The sequence below is a fragment of the Leucoraja erinacea genome, chromosome 22, assembly GCF_028641065.1.
Source record: "Leucoraja erinacea ecotype New England chromosome 22, Leri_hhj_1, whole genome shotgun sequence".
NCBI classification, from domain to species: domain Eukaryota; kingdom Metazoa; phylum Chordata; class Chondrichthyes; order Rajiformes; family Rajidae; genus Leucoraja; species Leucoraja erinaceus.
Genome location: NC_073398.1, coordinates 9,614,936 through 9,635,918, shown reverse-complemented (window position 1 = coordinate 9,635,918; position 20,983 = coordinate 9,614,936). Strand labels below are relative to the sequence as shown.

Genomic DNA, 20,983 nt, shown 5'->3' with positions numbered 1-20,983 from the left:
CAATAACCAACCTGATCTCCCGGTGGCCCAGCACTTCAACTCCCCCACCCATTCCGAATCCGACCTCCTCCATGGCCAGAGTGAGTCCCACCGCAAATTGGAGGAGCAGCACCTCATATTCTGCTTGAGTAGTTTTCACACCAGCGGTATGAACATTGACTTCTGCAATTTCAGGTAGTCCTTGCTTTTTCCCTCATTTCCCTCCCCTTCCCAGCTCTCCCACAGCCTACTGTCTCCGCTTCTTCCTTTCTTCTCCCCCCCCCCAATCGCGACATCAGTCTGAAGAACGGTCTCGACCCGAAACGTCGCCTATTCCTTCGCTCCATAGATTCTGCCTCACCCGCTGAGTTTCTCCAGCATTTCTGTCTACCTTCGATTTTTCCAGCATCTGTAGTTCTTTCTTAAAAATGATTTCTTAAGTTGTGCTTTTCATTCAGTGTTTGCGCTGCGATGGCAAGAGGTGCCTTTAGGCTTTGATCACAACTCTGGGAACTATCGGGCAATAGTAGCTCCTATTGCAGATCTGTAGCACAATGGATAGTGCGTTGGACTTCCACTGATGCACACCAAGTAATTCGAAGGTTGCGGGTTCGAGCCCCACCGGAGTCGGTGTTTTGATGGCACTCGCAGCAACATTATGCAAAGAGTTCAAATGACTGATGACGTCACCTAAGTTTGGGAATCAAGCCATCTAGGCCGTTATCTGAAAGGATTAATTTGTACACTAGAATACGGAAAGTGATGCTAATTCTTCTCCCAGAGTGTCCTTGTCGGTGTTACTGTTCGGGTAGAATGTGGCAGCTACTAAAAACAGGCGGCACAGTGGCGCAGCAGTGGAGTTACTGCATCACAATGCCAGGGCCCCGACTTGATCCTGACCACGGGTGCTGTCTGTATGGAGTTTTTACGCTCTCCCTGTGATTTGCGTGAGTTTTCTCCGAATGCTTCAGTTTCCTCCCACACGCCAAAGATGTACAGGTGTGTAGATTAATTGGCTTGGTATAAATGTAAAATTGTCCCTGATGTGTGTAGGGCAGTGATCATGTGCGGGGATCGCTGGCCGGTGGGCCCAAGGGCCGGTGCCCGGGCTGTATCTCCAAATTAAACTAACCTAAACTAAACGTCCAGTTGCAGAGGTCAACTCGAACATGGTGGTGATCTCAGCCTTGGCCATTCTGAGCATCCTGCTGATAGGACTGTTGTTGGCCACGCTCTTCATCTTACGACGTAAACACTTACAACATGCCAGGTACGTAGATATCTGCTCTACACACTCAATGGCTACATCTGGGCCTCTACTCGCTGGAGTTCAGAAAGATGAGGGGGGACCTTATTGAAACTTACTGAATAGTGAAAGGCCTGGATAGAGTGGATGCGGAAAGGATGTTTCCATTAATGGGGAGAGTCTAGGACCAGAATTAAAGGACCTTCCGTTAGGAAGGAGACGAGAAGGAATTTCTTTAGTCAGAGGGAGGTGAATCTGTGGAATTCTCTGCCGCAGAAGGCTGTGGAGGCCAAGTCAATGGATATTTTTAAGACAGAGATAGATAGATTCTTGGCCAGTACGGGTGTCAGGGGATCATGGGGAGAAGGCAGGGGGATGGGGTAAGGAGGGAGAGATAGACCAGCCATGATTGAAAGGTAGAGTAGACTTGATGGGCCTGGTTCTGCTCCTATCAGTAACAAACCTGTGAACCTGGGCGGGTGGAATTGCTGAGGCTGTTTCTTAATTTTACAGGAATTGCGGAGCGGGAATATTTGTCAACTTCGCCACCCTGGATCGAGACGGGAAGTTGCCCTTTAACTGGTATGTCAAAAGGGGAAATGAAACTTTCTGTCGCAGTGAAAAGTGGCCGGTTGTAATTCTCTGCTTAAACTTTCCAACACAAGTTGAATTTGAGCCTGGGAAGTTCGAATTCCCAGTGGAGCGCGCTGACCGTGGCGGGAGTCTGGGCGGTGCTTGTTACCTTAGAGCAAGGAAATAACTCGCTCTGTCTGAAAATGTTACTGAAGTTGGCCTTGAACAGCTTGCACCATCATTGTGAGACCTCAAAAGGGAAGTCAGCTATGTGGTTCCAGTAACGTTTCTTTTAGTTTAGAGTCATGCAGCACGGAAACAGATCTGTGGCCCACCAAGAATTCAAGAGGCCTTTTACCTTAATCCTACACTCTCGTGACATTTTATTCTCTGGACATTGTGAATAACTCTGCCCAGATTAGAAACATTGAAAATAGGTGCAGGAGTAGGCTATTCAGCCCTTCGAGCCAGCACCGCCATTCAATATGATCATTGCTGATCATCCACAATCAGTACCCCGTTCCTGCTTTCTCCCCATATCCCTTGATTCCGTTAGCCCCAAGAGCTAAATCTAACTCTCTCTTGAAAACGTCCAGTGAATTGGCCTCCACTGCCTTCTGTGGCAGAGAATTCCACAGATTCACAACTCTCTGGATGAAAAAGTTTATCTTAGATTCTACTGCCCAACTGCACATTGGGGGCACCTTACTAAGGGCCACTTAACCTACCAGCCTTGAGGGTCTGTGGGATTTGGGAGGAAACCAGAGCACCCGGAGGAAACCCACGCGATCCCAGGGTGAATATGCAAACTCCACACAAATCCGGAAGTCAGGATTGAACTGGGGTCTCTGGAGCAGAGGCATGGTTCTACGGCATGTAACCACTTTGCCCTCCAGACAAGCTTGCTGTCCCAGTCAAAGACAGACACAAAGTGCAGGAGTAACTCAGCGGGTCAGGCAGCATCTCTGGAGAACGTGGACAGGGGACGTTTAAAGTCGGGACCCTTCTTCAGAATGGTGGGGGGCGGGGGGGTGGGGGGGGGGGAGATGGAAGAGAGCACGGGGCAGGACAAAGTCTAGTGAGTAAAAGGTAGACTCAAAGTACCTCAGCGGGTCAGGCAGCATCAGTGGAGAAAGAGGATGGGTGAGGTTTTGTGTCAGGATGCTTCTTCAGACTGAAAGTGGAGGGGAGGGAACTGGAAGTAAGAAATGGCCGGAACAATTGGTCGGACAAAGGCTAGAGATGAAAAGACAAGGCGTGTGAGGCAATAATTGATGAATTGTGGAGGCAGAGAAAGGAATACTGGTGGATGGGGGGCTGGGGGGGTGGGGACGACATGGGTGTGAGTGCAGATGGGGCACAGGGAGCAGTCGTTGGATCCTCTACTTTCACCTCAGCTTTTGCATTCCTCTCAGAATTGCATTTCCAATAGTCTCGTGAAAAGGTGGACGTTGATTATTTTGTTTATATCATAAAACTATCACCGGGCAACACTTGGTGTGCTTGAGTTTTACTGAAGTTATGGTCGTGCCAAAGATAAAACAGCTAGACGGTGCAAACAGCGAAACTTCGCAACTTCCAGAACCACCTGTAAATACAGACGTTTGTCTCATGCCGCCTTGTGGATCTATTTTTGATGCTTCGGCAATTATTCCAACTTTCCAGTTTCAAGCAACACCATTGTTCCGAGCTCTTTCAATCTTGGGAGAGCAGGACTTCCTCCCTTTGAGTGTGCGAATGGCCAATCCAACTGTTGATTGAACATCCCGCAACAGGCTTGCTTCTTCAATCGATTGCACAAAGATCGGGAGGACAGCTGATGATTAACAGGGGATTTTTGCTGCCCTGGGAATGCTCAGTATTGATAGCGTTGGGGGCCATTTGGAACGGGGGAGATTAATTTTAGGAGAAACGTCCAGGCACCCCGCTGGGTGAGAGGTCCCTCATTATGTTGGATGCTTTCCTGAGGCATTGTCAAGTGTGGATGAAGGACTGTGTGCATGTGTGTGTGGTTAGTTTATTGTCACGTGTACCGGGATACAGCGAAAAGCTTTTGTTGCGTGCTAACCAGTCAGCGGGAAGACTGTACATTGATTACACTCGAGCCATTCACAGTGTACAGGTACAGGATAAAGGGAATAATGCAAGGTAAAGCCAGTGAAGTCTGATCAAAGATAGTGCGAGGGTCACCAATGAGGTAGATAGCAGCTCAGCACTGCTCTCTAGTCGTGGTAGGATGGTTCAGTTGCCTGATAACAGCTGGGAAGAAACTGTCTCTGAGTGTGGTGATGTGTATTTTCACACTTCTATACTTTTTGCTGGTTGGGAGAGGGGAGAAGAGGGAGTGGCCAGGGTGTGATTATGCTGCTGGCCTTGCCGAGGCAGCGTGAGGTATATGGAAGGGAGGTTTCTTGTGTGTGTGTGTGTGTGTGTGTATGTCAGGCAGCTAGTCTGTGTGATGGACTGGGCTGCACCCACAACTCTGCGATTTCTTCCTGTCTTGGGCAGAGCTGTTCCCAATCCCAAACAGTGATCAGTGTATGAAGAAGGGTCTCCACCCAAAACATCACCTATCCCTACTCTCCAGAGATGCTGCCTGGCCCACTCAGTTACTCCAGCACTTTGAGTCTATCCAAGCTGTGGTTAGTCCGCATAAGATGCCTTCTATCTGTAGAAATTAGAGGCATGTAATATCCTTAACCTCCTGAAGAAATAGAGGCATTGGAATCAAGAACTATAGGGCATAGTTTGAAGTGAGTGTGGAATGATTTAATAGGAACCTGGGCAGCAGCTTTTTCACACTGGGTGTATGGAACAAGCTGCCAGAGGAGGTAGTTGTTTGCAGGGACTATAACAACATCTAGAAGACATTGGGACAGGTAGATGGATAGGAAAGGTTTAGAGGGATGTGGGCCAAATGCAGGCAGGTGGGACTAGCGTGGATGGGGCATCCTGGTCAGCATGGGCGAGTTGGGCCGAAGGACCTGTGGCTCCCTGACTCTACGCGGTGGTACAACCAACAGCACTGCAGCCGCTCCGCTCCAGTGATCCCTGTTCAACCCCCACCTCTGGTGCTGTCTGTGTGGAGTTTTCCAGGCGCTTCAGTTTCGTCCCAAGTCCAAACAATAGGCAGGTTGGTCGCTTAATTGGCCTCTGTATAGTGGCCCATGTTTGCAGGTGAGTGCCAGAAACTGAGAGGAGGGTTCATGGGAATAAGATGAGGTGGGGAGGATTAAATGGGTGCCTGATGGTCTTCTGTTTCCTTGCTGTATCTCTCGGACACACTCAGACTCTGTGTGTTAATGACACAGGATAGATGCTGTCTGACTTCAAGATGTACCACCAAGATGAGTTCTCCTAGTCGTGAAGTCCTCTAAGTACCTCTTGAGGTGCTGAATATTGAATCAAACTTGCACCACCTCTTGCTCACCCACTTAATGCCAACAAGATGCAAAGTTCAACTACAATTTAAAGGACATCTTCCTTTGTCCTTGAGTGAAGTGCGGTTACTCAAGTTGGAGCTTGTTTTTGTGTTTAAACACTAGAATGAATAACATTTTTATTGTCACCCCCCCCCCCTCTTTTCCCTTCCCCTCCCCCCCCCCCCCCCCCCCCCCCCCCCCATCGTCCCCTGTCCCCTAGTTCCCTCTGCCTTTTTCTCTCCTCTCCTTCTCTCACACCTTTGTGTCTCCTTGTCACCTCCAGTCTTTGCCACTTCCTCCACCCACCTGCCAATTTAACCCCTCACCTGTATCCACCTATCACTTGTCCCGTCCGCACCTCTATTTTCCGGCTTTCCTCCCACCCGGTCCTGACCCGAAACGTCACCAGTCCATTCCCCGCACAGATGTTGACACAAGGAACTGCAGATGCAAAAAAATACACAAAGTGCTGGAGTAACTCAGCGGGTCAGGCAGCGGGTCAGGTCAGGCTGGTAGGGAATTGAAGAATGCAGGTGAACAGAGGGATCTGGGAATAACTGTGCACAGTTCCCTGAAAGTGGAATCTCGTGTAGATAGGGTGGTAAGTAAAGCTTTTGGTGTGCTGGCCTTTATAAATCAGAGCATTGAGTATAGAAGTTGGGATGTTATGTTAAAATTGTACAAGGCATTGGTGAGGCCAATTCTGGAGTATGGTGTACAATTTTGATCGCCTAATTATAGGAAGGATGTCAACAAAATAGAGAGAGTGCAGAGGAGATTTACTAGAATGTTGCCTGGGTTTCAGCAACTAAGTTGCATAGAAAGGTTGAACAAGTTAGGGCTTTATTCTTTGGAGCGCAGAAGGTTAAGGGGGGACTTGATAGAGGTCTTTAAAATGATGAGAGGGATAGACAGAGTTGACGTGGATAAGCTTTTCCCACTGAGAGTAGGGAAGATTCAAACAAGGGGACATGACTTGAGAATTAAGGGACAGAAGTTTAGGGGTAACATGAGGGGGAACTTCTTTACTCAGAGAGTGGTGGCTGTGTGGAATGAGCTTCCAATGAAGGTGGTGGAGGCAGGTTCGTTTTTGTCATTTAAAAATAAATTGGATAGTTATATGGACGGGAAAGGAATGGAGGGTTATGGTCTGAGCGCAGGTATATGGGACTAGGGGAGAATACGTGTTCGTCACGGTCTAGAAGGGTCGAGATAGCCTGTTTCCGTGCTGTAATGGTTATATGGTTATATCTCTGGGGAACATGGATAAGCGACGTTTTGGGTTGGGACCCTCCTACAGATTTATTGTTGTGGGGGTGAGGGTGGGGAGAATGCTGGAAGACAGGTGAGGCCGGGAAGTGATAGGTGGATACTGGTGGTGGGGGTGTTGATAGGTAGATGAAAGGCCAGATGATGAACAGCCAAAAAGTGTAGTATAAGGGGGTGGCACAGTGGGACAGTGGTAGAGTTGCTGCCTTACAATGCCAGGGACCCGGGTTCGATCCTTACTACGGGCGCTGTCTTTTACGGAGTTTGTACGTTCTCTCTGTGACCGTGTGGGTTTTTCCGGGTGCTCCGGTTTTCTCCCACACTCCAAAGACATACAGGTTTGAGGGCTAATGTTCCTATACATTGTCCCTTGTGTGTAGGATAGTGCAAGTGGACCGGGTGATCGCTGGTTGGCGTGGACTCAAGGGCCTGTTTCCGTGCTGCATCTCTAAAGTCTAAAGAATTGAAGTGGTGAAAATTGGGAAGGCAGAGGAAGGGGGCAGGGGGAGGGATGGTGGAGAAATGGGTGTGAATCCAGGTAGTGCACAAGGATGATGGGGGGTGGGGGGGGGGGGGGGGGGGGGTAACGGGGTCATTTGTCCACCGATGCTGTCCGACCCTCCAGCTCTCTGTATATCTTCTTGCATCGGGCTGTCATTGTGCTAAATGGATCTGAGCAAGGGGGACAAGACCCGGGAAGAGCAAACCCCATCAGTCAGATGAAGTTTGCGCTCGGGCAGGTCGCAGAGAGAGACGCTCGATTCTAAATACATGATGATGCAGCTTTTCAGAAACCGTTTCCCTGGCAATTACCACAAGTGGGTTAGGATTATACAGAGAAACTGTCCAGTGCTTCAGTGTGAGACGTGTACGAGGCAGTAAAACGCAGCGTGAGGTGAAATAAAGTAAATAATTCTCTGTTTGCCCGTGTGACTGGAACTATTAATTGTATTAACATTTTTGTGCTTTGCCGTATATCCCATTTCTCATTGTGTCTCTCTATGAGCTGTGCAGCATGTTGTGTTATTACAGAGTCTCCATGCTGTGAATCTAACTATGCCTATGATACGCTGCTCTCTCTGTTATTAATCTAAATCCACACCCTGTCCACATGTCTGTGTTGCATTTTCTCAGGCGTAGAAGTATTTTTGCTGTTCTTGCACTGCTCCCGTCATGCTTTTGGACGGACTATCTTTTGGCCTTTGGTATTAATCCTTGGTAAGTGTATTTTAACAGTTCTCCTACCTACTCTCTCCCCCCTCCCCCCCCCCATTCCCCACCCCCGAGGCATTTTAAAGCTCCTTCACAATTTGTCCGCAACACATCCACAGCAGTACAAGTGTATATGTGTCGGGAGGCCTATTGGCTACAAAATGGGGGAGAGATCCTAAAAGTATTTGTATTTATAGCAATGTGTGTGTGTGCGTGTGTGTTTGCCCACTGAACATGGAACGTAGAACAGTACAGCACAGGAACAGGCCCTTCGGCCCTCCATTTCCGTGCCAAACATGATGCCAACTTAAACTAATCTCACCTGCGTGCACGTGATCCATATCCCCCCCATTCCCTGCATATCCATGTGCCTGTCCAAAAGCCTCTTAAACACCACTATCGTATCTGCCTCCACCGCCGCCCCTGGCAGTGCGCTCCAGGCCCCCAACACCCTTTGTGTAGTAGAAAATATTTTGCGCATCTTCATTAAAATTTCCTCCTCTCCCCTTAAAGCCGTGCCTGCCTGCCCTTGACATTTCCGCCCTGGCGGGAAAAGGTTCTGACTGTCTACCCTGTCAAGGCCTCTCATCATTTTTTAAATACTGCTATCCGGTCTTCCTGGAACCCCCGGCGTTCCAGAGAAAACAATCCAAGCTCTCCCTGTGGCTCATATCCCATAATCCAGGCAGATGTTCGGATGGCCACAAGAAGCAGCGCAGAAGAAGCTGCCCGTGATATTTCCTACGTCCGGTTCTGTCAGACGTCTCCCGTCGAGAGGCCTGCAGTGTTGCTTCAAGAAAAGCTCATTTGGTCTGGGGTCCAGAAGCCCAAGCAAAGATATCCATTGTAAGGGGAGTGGAAATGGAAGAGAGGGGGCTGAGGGATTCCGGGTGAGAATCCCAGAGCCGGAAGAACATAGAACATAGCACAGGAACAGGCACTTTAGCCCACAATGTCCATGCTAAACTTGATGCCAATTTAAACTAATCTCCTCAGCCTGCACTTGATCCATATCCCTCCTTCCCTGTGTATTCACGTGCCTATCTAAAAGCCTCTTAAACACCACTGTTATATCTGCCCCCAGCACCACCCCTGGCAGCACGTTCCAGCAACCCACCACCCTTTGTGTAAGACGGGGGAGGAATGAAAGACCCACCCAAGCGATGTGGTGGAGGGATGCATAACTTGTGTTTGAGGTTGAGAAAGGATATATTGAAGAGGGAGCGGTTTTGAATCATTGAACCAGCGCAGGCTAACGATGGTGGAGTCATGGATAGATAGGCAGAGTTAGAGTCAAGAGTGCAACAAGGGTTAAGAGTGTTTTATTGTCACGTGTCCTGAACCGGAACCATGACATTCTTACTTGCAGCAGCACAACAGATATGTAAACGTAGTACTCTGTAAAACCCATAATCAACAAAAAAAAAAGTTCAGTATAAAAGAGGTATTTTAAAAAAAAATCACACATAAATAGACAATAATAGTGCAAAGTCCGAAATAATGTTTGCCAGTCTATTTAGTTCAGAACCTTTTTGGAGGTTGTAGTGTTTAATAGCCTGGTGGTTGTTGGGAAGAAGCTGTTCCTGAACCTGGACGTTACAGTTTTCAGACTCCTGTACCTTCTTCCCGATGGCAGGAGTAAAATAAGAGTGGCCAGGGTGGTGTGGGTCTGTGGTGATGCTGGAAATCATCATCTATCTGAAGATATGGACACTTGTGTCAAGTTCACATGGAAGTATTTATCAGTGATGAACGGTGTTGGTGAGAATAAAAGTGGAACTTAACAGCCCGACAACATTAAAATAAGAACAAATATCTGATCTGTCACTAGTTGAAACAACTCCCACCTTTAATAAGTGAACACAAATTATCTTTGGTCTGCTCAGCTCATTGGTAACTATTATTCCTAAATATTGTACATAGCAATAACATAAATGACAGCACCTACATTATAATGCGTACCTAGTGTAAATGCATTAAAATAAACTGGTAACGAATGGAAATACATTGTTAAAGAAATTAATAGTCACAATTTCTCCAATGTTAGATGTGGCATTAATACTACTAACATTGCATAATAAAAACAATGTTGGCACACTCGTTAATAGTCATAGAGTGATACAGTGTGGAAACAGGCCCTTCAGCCCAACTTGCTCACACCGGCCAACATGTCCCATCTATGCCAGTCCCATCGGCCTGCGTTTGGCCCATATTCCTCTAAACTCCGTGTACCTGTCTAATTGTTTCTTAAACATTGCAATAGTCCCTAGCCTCAACTACCTCCTGTAGCGGTTCGTTCCATACATCCACCGCCCTTTGTGAGAATGTTACCCCTCAGATTCCTATTCTTTCCCCCACATCACCGTAAACCTATGTCCTCTGGTTCTCGATTCCCCTACACTGGACAAGAGTCTCTGTGCATCGACCCGATCTATTCCTCTCATGATCTTATACACCTCTATATGATCACCCCCTCGTCCTCCTGCGCCCTAAGGAAAAGAGTCCCAGCCTAGTCAACCTCTCCCTATAACTCAGACCTTGAGTCCTGGCAACAGTCTCTACAACAATGTTGCATAAAGCCCGTGCAGAATTAATTACATTGCCAGCGACACAAGAGCAACTACATTATTTTGTGCACCAGTAATCGCCGACAATTTTATATACGTTAACATGCCACATTTAAGATGCAATGGTGAGAGAAGTAGCCACTTTCTTAAGCATTAGTGGATGGCTATATTAATAATTCATACTGTTAACATTTCAATAGACGTAAACTCATTTAACATCTATTAGTGACAAATGTATACTCATTGTAAAAGTTATTAATAACTAATTCAAGCATTACCTAGAAATGTTGATGTCCAATACATTTTTTGGATGAAATGCATTAGTAGCTAGCAAGTGTGATTTTGTTTAAAGACATTCACCGTTTACTAATTGCCTGTTGCTCTTTGTGAGACGTGTGTGGTGTCATGTTAGAAACATGCATGTCTTTAAGGAGGGGAAAAAAGGATGAAATGGCTTATTTTGGAGTGTGCGATCTGTTAAAAATATATATCTCCAAATTGAATTTGCTGTACCTTGAAATTTATAAATCAGCCTCAGTGAAGATAGAAATTGATTTCTTAAAATCATTTTATTACATTCTTTACTTGCAGGAATAAATATGCCCTGAAGAAGAGGAAACTAGCCAAGTATGTTTAGCATTATTTAGTGAATTTTACACTGAATGAAACCTTTTTGCCTTGTGAACTGCTGTATAATGTCAATGACTTGCAGGGTGAGTCAGTGTTGCCTCATGTGCCAACCACACCCTCTGTGTATCCCCCTGGCTTTAGTGTAAGGAAGGTGACCCCTTACAAATATGGAGCGTGCAAAGATATCCAGCTGCAGAAAGATACACTTCCTTTGTTCTTATTATAATCATTGGTTTAATTATTTATTTTAATTATTTTAGAAAATGTGTTTTGAGGGTATGTGTATTACTGGAAATAGATTGTAAATCTAGAGCTAGTTTAGTGTGGAGATTCAGCGTGGAAACAGGCCCTTCGGCCCACTGAGTCCACGCCGACCATTGATTGCCTGTTCCCATTAGTTCTATGTTCTCCCACTTTCTCATCCACTCCCAATTTTACACACTAGGGGGCAATTTGCAGAGGGCCAATTAACCTACAAACCCGCACGTCTTTGGGGTGTGGGAGGAAACCGGAGCACCCGGAGGAAACCCACGCAGTCACAGGGAGAACGTAAAAACTCCACACACAGACAGCACCCGAGGTCAGGATCGAACCCGGGTCTCTGGTGCTGTGAGGCAGCGGCTCTACCACTGTGTCACCATGCTGCCCTTAAAATAGGAGTGATGTGATGGCTGTGCTCAAGAACGAAGTGTACAGGGACTGAGCCAAATAAAACACTAATTGGCTCAGTTAGAAGTGAACTATTTTATTAGTTTATGGCATGTGGCAGCCAACATTTTTGGCCATCTCTAATTTTTCGTGAGGAGCGAATGGTGATCTACTGTTGTGTGTGTGATGTGTGTGTGATAAAGAGACTTCCGGGAGGTAGTTGGGGAAGGAATTATCTCAGTAACACAGTACGGATTTCCCAAGATGATTTCTCTTCTGGTACAGCTGAGACACTAGCTCTCTTGAGAAAGTAGATGCCTTTAGCTTTAGAAGATGGATGCAGAGTGCTGTGGTAACTCAGCGGGTCAGGCAGCATCTCTGGAGAAAAAGGAAGGGTGGTGTTTTCAGGTCAGGACCCTTCTAAATATTAGTTTGATTTAGAAACATAGCATGGAAACAGGCCCATCGGCCCACTGAGAAACTGAGAAACATAGCATGGAAACAGGTCCTTCGGCCCACGGAATCCTCTCCAACCATCGATCGCTCGTTCCCACTAGTTCTATGTTTTCCCACGCTCCCTAAACACCTGGCGATTAACAGAGAGCCAATTAATCTACAAACCCGCACGTGTTTGGGATGTGGGAGCAAACTGGAGCATGCGGAGGAAACCCGCACGGTCACAGGGAGAACGTGCAAACTCCACAAAGACAGCACCCGAGGACAGGATTGACCCCAGGTCATTGGCGCCGTGAGACAGCTATACAACCGTGCCGCCTTAAGTGCTTCTTGCAAAATAAGAATGAACTCTGTATCAGATGTCCCTACTTATACTATTGGGTCCCGACCCAACAAAGTCATCTGCCCATTCCCTCCACAGATGCTGCCTGACCCATTGCGTTCCTCCAGCAAGTTGTGTTTTGTGCATCGGCGGTTCCTTGTGTCTTCACTTCCAAATTTCGTGACTTGTGAACAGTTTCTTCCCATTTTGAAAATTACATTTGTTCCCTCCCTTCATCCTGTTGAGCGATGAGAGAGGGGGAGATCAAGAGTTGACGTTACCAAATTGACATCCAATGGATGTTGCCAACGCCATTCATTTAATATTAGAATGACTGAGCCAACTAAAATCTTTCAGCTGTCAAGGAGAAACCAACGTAGATTTCTCTAAAGTAACTGATGAATCTGTTTTGTTTGTTTTAAGTCTAGTTTATTGTCACGTGTACCAAGGTACAGTGAAAAGCTTTTTTGTTGCATGCTATACTGTCAGTGGAAAGACTAAACTTGATGTGTAGCAAGGAACTGCAGATGCTGGTTTAAACCAAAGATAGACACACTGAAGAAGGGTCTCGACCTGAAACGTTATCCATTCCTTCTCTTCAGAGATGCTGCCTGTCCCACTGAGTTACTTCAGCATTTTGTGTCTATCTTCAACTAGACTTGGTTACAGCCACAGTGTACAGATACAGGATAAAGGGAATAACAGTTAGTGTAAGGTAAAGTCTAGTAAAGCCTGATTAAAGATAGTCAGAGGATCTCCAATGGGACTGCTCTCTTGTTAGAGAGGCCAGCTCACTTGCCTAATAACAGCTGGGAAGAAACTAGCCCTATCTGGAAAGTGTGTTTTATAACTTCTGTATCTCTTGCCTGATGGGAGAGGGGAGAAGAGGGAGTGACTGGGTTGAGACTGGTCCTTGATTATGTTGGTGGCCTTGCTGAGGCAGTGTGAAGTGTAGATGGAGTCAGACTGTGTTGGATTGGTCAGAGAACTGGGAAGGGGATGAAAAGAGAAGGAAAACAAGGGCTATTTGAAGTGAGGGAAGTCAATGTTCATACTGCTGGGGTGTAAGCTGCCCAAATGAAATATGGGGTGCTCTTCCTCCAATTTGCGCTGGGCCTCACTCTGACAATGGAGGAGGCCCGGGACAGAAAGGTCAGATTGGGAATGGGAGGGGGAGTTAAATTGCTGAGCATCCAGGAGATCAGGTAGGTTAAGGCGGACTGAGCGGAGGTGTTCAGCGAAACGATCGCCGAGCCTGTGCTTGGTCTCGCCGATGTACAGAAGTTGACACTTGGAACAGTAGATGAGTTTGGAAGATGGAGTTGAGGGGGGAGGTAAACGGACAGGTGTTACATCTCCAGCGGTTGCAGGGGAAAGTACCAGGGGAGGGGGTGGTTTGGGTGGAAAGGAACGAGTTGGCCTGGGGGTTGTGGAGGGAACGGTCTCTGCGGAATGCAGAAAGGGGTGGAGATGAGAACATGTGGCCAATAGTGGGATCCCGTTGGAGGTGGCGAAAATGTATGCTGTATGCGACGGCTGATGGGGTGGAAGGTGAAGACAAGGAGGACTCTGTCCTAGTTATGAATGGAGTGAGGGGGAGTAAGAGCGGAGCTGCGGGATATCGAGCAGACCCTAGTGAGAGCTTCGTCTATAATGGAAGAGGGGAGCCCCCGTTTCCTAAAGAATGAGGACATCTCCGATGACCTGCTATGGAAGGGAGGTTGATTTGCGTGATGGTCTGGGCTGCATCCAATTCTCTGCAATTTCTTGCGGTCTTGGATGGAGCTTTCGTCAAACAATACTGTGATGCATCGCGATAACATACTCTCTGTGGAGCAGGTGGTGAAAGGATGGCTCAGTTGCCTGATAATAGTGTTGGCAAAGGACCGCACACTGAGGATGTTATTTACCTGATTCTCCAGGAGGCATTTGACAAAATCAATTAGAAGCGCACTAACCTAAAATTGAAGCAGGATACTGACGTATTTGTGAACTAGTTTTGTGGAATTGCTATGAGTAATACTAAGTAATAGCTGTTGATAAAAAGGTGCTGGCATGCATACAATTAATAAATGAAGCTGCATTGATCAACAACATTCCCCAATCGGTATACTTGCCTCTACTTTGATTTTTCCGCAACCAATCAACTTCTAATTTATTAAAGGACCAGGTTAGAAAGTGTAAAGTCAACATGAAAATCTGGATGTTGCCTTTGTGGAGTTGCCAGTGTGGAGTCACGGAAACGGCAGCGGGTAGAGGGGTGGGACGGGCGCAACTTCACGTGAGTTTTGTGTGGGCTGCATCCTTCATCATCATCGCAATGAAAATAGAATAGTGTCGTAGCGGGCAGCAAGGTGGCACAGCGGGTAGAGCCTCTGTCTCTCGGCGCCAGAGACACGGGTTCGGTCCTGACCTCAGGTGCTGTCTGTGTGTGGAGTTTACACCTTCTCCCTGTGCTGGGACCGCGTGGGTTTACATAGAAACATAAAAAATATATGTGCAGGAGGAGGCCAATCGGCCCTTCTAGCCAGCACCGCCATTCATTGTGATCATGGCTGATCGTCCCCTATCAATAACCCGTGCCTGCCTTCTCCCCATATCCCTTCACTCCACTAGCCCCTAGAGCTCTATCTAACTCTCTCTTAAATCCATCCAGTGACTTGGCCTCCACTGCCCTCTGTGGCAGGGAATTCCATAAATTCACAACTCTCTGGGTGAAAATGTTTTTCTCACCTCAGTCTTAAATGGCCTCCCCTTTATTCTAAGACTGTGGCCCCTGGTTCTGGACTTCCCCAACATTGGGAACATTTTCCCTGCATCTAGCTTGTCCAGTCCTTTTATAATTGTATATGTTTCTATAACATCGCCCCTCATCCTTCTAAACTCCAGTGAATTCAAGCCTAGTCTTTATAATCTTTCCTCATATGACAGTCCCGCCATCCCAGGAATCAGGTTTCTTCCGGATGCTCCAATTTCCTCCCAACATCCCAAAGATGTGCGGGTTTGTTGAGGCAATTTACAGAGGCCAATTAGCCTAGTGTGTAGGGAGTGGATGAGAAAGTGGGATAACACTGAACTAGTGTGAATGGGTGATCGATGGTCAGCATGGACTCGAAGGGCCGAAGGGCCTGTTTCTATGCTGTGTCTCTGAACTGAACTGAACTTGCGGGAGTCCACATTGCAGGTTCAGCCAAGGGACGGTGAAGGTTATTGTGTGGCCAACACACTCCTTGTATGCACTGATCCTACTTAAACATTCACATCACAAAGCCTCGGCTGTGATGGTCAGATAATTATTCTCAACTGCATTTCTCTTAAGATCATTCAAACTGGATTCTGAAATCAGTGGCATGGTGGCACAGCGGTAGAGTTTCTGCCTTATAGCACCAGAGACCCGGGTTCAATCCTGACTCCGAGTGCTTATCTGTAGGGGGTTTTCACCTGAGTGCTCCGGTTTCCTCCCACACTCCAAAGACGTACAGGTTTGTAGGTTAATTGGCTTGTTATACATGTAAATTGTCCCTAGTTTGTGTAGGACAGTGTAAGTGTGCGGGGATCGCTGGTCGGCATGGACTCAGTGGGCCGAAGGGCCTGTTTCCGCGCTGTATCTCTAAACAAAACTAAACTAAAAACAGAACACGTTCCTCTGTGGCAGTTTGTACAAGTCAGCACTGGGTGGAACTGAGTCTGTGACCGCAGGCAGCTGGCTGTAATGTAAAGTGACACATACAGGGAAGGAACAAAACCCGAATCAATCCTCAGCAATATTTCTGGAGAACATAGAGGGGCGAAGTTTCGGGTCGGGACTCTTCTTCAGGCTGATTGTAATGGGGGGGGGGGGGGGGGGGGGAGAATGCTGGAGACGAGAGGTGGGGATGGGACAAAACTGGGGAGTGATAGGTGGATACAGGTGAGGGAGGTGGGGTTCTCATGATTAGCAAACCTTTGAATATTGTGTAGAGAACCTATAAACGGATGTTTGTTGGTGGACTTGCATCAACATCAGTGAAAGTCCATTCCCAGCAGTTGTGCCTTGCTCCTGACTTCGAATGTGGGATTTTGACTTTGAATAGGTGCCAGACTTGCTATTGTCTGCTAACTCAATGTCAAGATCTACAGTGGCCCACAAAGTGCTGGAGTAACTCAGCGGGTCAGGCAGCATCTGTGGAGGGAATGTGGTGGGCGGGCCCCATCTTCAGACTGATTGGAAGAGAGGGAGGTGGGGGGAGAGGAACACCAAAGCCTGACAAGTGATAGGCGGAGAACATGGATAGGTGTCATTTTGGGTCGGGACCCTTCTTCAGACTAATTCTTTATAGATGTAGAATATAAGACTACGATGTCGACGACTTCATCTGTGATTCACTCAATTTTTTTGTTAGCAATGTTTACATCACTCCATAGCAACCAGTCTGAAGGGTCCTGACCCAAAACGTCACCTATCCATGCTCTCCAGAGATGCTGACTGACCCGCTGAGTTATTCCAGCACCTTGTGTCATTTTATATTTTATTCTTGATAAATTCCTTTTCCACATCAATACGGCAAGTTGTTTTTTTCTTGTTTGCTTCTCACAGCCCCGTAAAACTGGACGATTTTGAAATGTATCTCAAGGAAATGGCCAAAGACTCAGATTACAAATTCTCTCTGCAGTTCGAGGTAAGGCATTCCTTCCCCTTTAGGTAATGGGTCATCTTTCCGTTGCGATGAGAGGGCTGGCAGGCCGTGAACTGGTTCTGCTGAGCGTGGTCTATCCTGAACCAGACGTGTGGGCATGCAGGGGAGGAGGTTGTAGACACATCCTTCTTGATCTGGTCTTTCCTTCCTCCTGCACCAGTCTTGAGTTGCGTGACAGGTCGATGGGGTTGGCAAGTCGGCTTTCAACGCATTAGCTTTTTATCAGTCAGCGTATACCGTATAAAAGTCGGGATGTTATATTAGTTGTACAGATGTTGGTGAGGCCACATTTGGAGTCCAGGCACTTCACGTTTTGCGCATGTTTGATTTATACAGTGTTGACACAACACGTTTGTTCCTTTAATACTAACACGTGATTCATGCACTGGTGCTTTTGGAAATAATCTGCTCAAATTTCCCGCTGTCAGCTAGCAGTCTCACGGGTGTTCAGCTTAGCTGTTTGTGAATTACGCACTGCTTTTCAAAGGCACCAAACTCCAGTGTAAAATGCCTGTCGTGCCTTCAGTTTTGGTCACTCTCTTCTAGGAAAGATGTTATCAAGCTGGAAAGTGTGCAAAGAGGATGTAGGAGGATGTTGCCAGGACTCAAGGGCCTGAGCTACAGGGAGAGGTTGAGCAGGCTTTGACTCTATTCCTTGGAGTGCGGGAAGCTGAGGAGCGATCTTCTCGAGAGGTGTATAAAATCACAAGGGGAATAGATAGCATGAATGCACAGAGTCTTGGACCCAGAGAGGACAAAAGTTAAAGGTGAGAGAGGAAAGATTTAATAGGAATCTGAGGAGCACCTTTTTCACTCAGAAGGTGGCGGGTATATGGAACAACCTGCTAGTGGAGGTATTTGAGCCAGGTATAATAACAGTATTTAAACAACTTTTGGACAGGTACATGGACAGGGAGGGTTTGGTAGGATATGGGCCAAGTGTGGGCAGGTGGGACTAGCTTAGATGGGGCACCTTGGTCGGCATAGACGAGCTGGGCCGAAGGGCCTGTTTTGGTGCTGTCTGTGCCTATCTTTGCTCTCCATCTGTAGAGGTAAGGGTTTTGCTAACCCAGGAATCTGACTTGTAACTGCAAGTGACTTCCCTGAAAATCTGTTTTATCTTCCTTGATTATTAAATCATCATTATACACTTAGCCTCCAAGTGTTGTTTCAGCCAGGCAAAGGCCTGGATCCCTCTGTGTTTAAGCCTTGTCACCTTTTCAGGAGCATTGCCCGCATAGCGTGGATGTGTCGCGCACGTTATGATTGACCATCATGCTGATTGCCATTCCAGGATCTCAAGCTCATCGGTCAGGACATTCCCCACGACACGGCAGAGTTCCCAGTTAACCGCTGCAAGAACCGATACACCAACATACTGCCATGTGAGTACTTGGACCAGCACACCACAGGGGCGGCACGGTGGCGCAGCGGTAGAGTTGTTGCCTCACAGCGCTAGAGACCCGGGTTCAATCCTGACTGCGGGTGCTGTCTGCGGAGTTTGTACCTTCTCCCCGTGACCGCGTGGATTTTCTTTTGAGATCTTCAGTTTCCTCCCACACTCCAAAGACGTACAGGTTTGTAAGTTAATTGGCTTGGGTAAAATTGTCAATTGTTGCTAGTTAGTGTAGGTTAGCGTGAGCGTGGGATAGGACTCGGTGGGCCAAAGGGCCTGTTTCCACGCTCTATCCCTAAACTACACTGAACAGTGACGCGCCCATCCAAGAAAGACCATTCTCCTTTAGTCTGTAGCTAATTACATTCTTATGGGATGCATATATAAGCTTTAGATTGTAGGGAAAACATGATGGGAAATTTTGGACAGGTACATGGAAAGTTTTGGAGGGATATGGGCCAAACATGGGCAGGTGGGACTAGTGTGGATGGGGCATCTTCATTGACATGGGAAAGTTGTGCCGAAGGGCCTGTGTCCGTGCTGTATGACTCTAACTCTATTCCTTTAATTGCCCATGGACATTATTACCACCTCTTAGAAAACTGCCTCCTGTACTTTTGTGATGGCTTCAAAGCTGTGCAGAAAAAAAAGACACAGTACTGGAGTAACTCAGCGGTCAGGCAGCATCTCTGAAGAACATGGGTAGGTGGTGTCCTGGGTCAGGATATGGGCCAGACACAGGCAAATGGGACTTGTTTAGATGGGGCATCTTGGTTGGTATGGGCCAAAGGGCATGTTCCTGTACTGTATAGTCCATAAGAGGCCATAAAGTCATAGGCTGGAAATAGATACCAAGGCTTCCTAACGAGAACATTTCTTTTTGCATTTGAGGAACTAAAGGCATTATTAACTCAACATGTTACAGTATAATTTCTTATGCTGGTACCATTATCCCTGCAGATGACTTCAGCCGAGTGAAATTAACCTCTCTACAGTGTGATGATGAGTCAGACTTCATCAATGCTAATTACATTCCTGTAAGTATTTGAACTGCCAAAATAAGTTTTAGATAACAGTTCATTCAGGTTCATTTGATGTAGCAAAGTTAATTTTCTGTGGTGTCATAAGCGCTCCAATTAATTCCTAAGGAGCAGCCATGGAACACTGGTGAAAGATGGAACTACAGACGTGGGTTTACAAAAAAAAAGAATCAAAGTGCTGGAGTAACTCAGCAGGTCAGGCAGCATCACTGGAGAATACCGATAGGTAACATTTCTGGATGCTTCTTCTGAGACTTCTTCAAACTGAAGAAGGGTCCGGACTCAAAACGTAACTTCCCCAGAGATGCTGCCGGACCTGCTGAGTGTCCATCAGTCACATGAGCAGAATTAGGCCATTCAGCCCATCAAGCCTATTCTGCCATTCAATCATGGCTGATCTATCTTCCCCTCTCAACCCCATTCCCCTGCCTCGATGCGATCTTCGATGTCAAAATGCAGTGCACCGTTGATCCCCTCTGGAAGTTACAGCTGAGTTGCATCTCAACTGGTCATCTACCATTTGACTCAACTTGAGCCGCTTATTCATAAATATAACATTGCTGTTTGAGAGTGGCACAAGAAACTGCTGATACTGAAATTCATGAGCAAACAGCATCTCATAATCTGCCTCTGTAGCTGACAAAACAACCTAATGAACATAGAATCTGCAACTTTAAGTAAGTACCCTCCCCACGCCCTCTATCCCAATACCCTCACTAAATGCACTCATTTCTCACACCACCTCCACCACCCTGTTCCTTTCTCCTCCTTCACACACCCGTTTCTCATCATGTGCTCTGGAGAGAAAGAATGGGTGATGGTTCGGGTCGAGACCCTTCTTCAGACTGTCCCGCTGAATTACTCCTACCTTTTGTGTAAACCAGCACCTGCAGTTCTTTCCAAAATAAGTGCACCGTTCCCTTTTACTACAGCTGAGTTGCATCCAACCCTCTTTTGACTCAACTTGAGCCCTTATTCCCCCCTGTTTGAGAGTGGCCACCTCATATCTGCCTCCCCCCATTTCACGTACCCCTCCTCTCCTTATCTGACACCCTTTTGTCTCCTTTCCACCTCCAGCTTTTGTCATTTATGTCCACCCATCTGCCTACCAACCTGTATCCATCTATCACTTGCCAGACCTTGTTTCCACCCCCACTACAATCGGTCTAAAGAAGGGTCCCGAGCCGGATCGTCACCTGTCCATTCCCTCCACAGATGCCACCTGACCCCACTGAGTTACTCCAGCACTTTGTGTTTTGCTGTTTCAGTTTCAGCACTGTTTGGAATTAAGATGCAAGTGGTTTTGCAGATGTTTTATCCAGCTGAGACGGGGCTAATGCCCAACGTGCAACTACTCAAACTTCCTCCTTCCAAATAACGGCTGATGAAACATAGTTTCTGATAACTCGACTGTTCTTTCACCCTTGACCTTTGCAATGAGGCTGGCGTCAGATTTAATTGTAATTTTTAAAATGATCATTTCCCATTCAAATGTAGACATGTTATTATATTTTTCTCGTTTGCTAAATTGCACAGCAGAATATTTG

General features: G+C 46.9%; 1 protein-coding gene across 4 annotated transcripts in view; it reads left to right on the top strand.

The window, feature by feature from the left end:
• ptpro (protein tyrosine phosphatase receptor type O) overlaps nucleotides 1–20,983 on the top strand; it is a 103,639-nt gene that overhangs the window by 70,758 nt on the left and 11,898 nt on the right. The window contains exons 15-21 of one of the 4 annotated variants that reach the window (XM_055652911.1): nucleotides 1,135–1,249; nucleotides 1,739–1,807; nucleotides 7,624–7,707; nucleotides 10,860–10,895; nucleotides 16,901–16,982; nucleotides 18,295–18,385; nucleotides 19,357–19,433. In XM_055652911.1, coding sequence (XP_055508886.1) covers nucleotides 1,135–1,249; nucleotides 1,739–1,807; nucleotides 7,624–7,707; nucleotides 10,860–10,895; nucleotides 16,901–16,982; nucleotides 18,295–18,385; nucleotides 19,357–19,433 — 554 coding nt within the window. Of the gene's footprint in view, nucleotides 1–1,128; nucleotides 1,250–1,738; nucleotides 1,808–7,623; nucleotides 7,708–10,859; nucleotides 10,896–16,900; nucleotides 16,983–18,294; nucleotides 18,386–19,356; nucleotides 19,434–20,983 lie in introns of all 4 variants that reach the window. The other 3 variants (XM_055652910.1, XM_055652912.1, XM_055652913.1) reach the window with 3 other exon arrangements.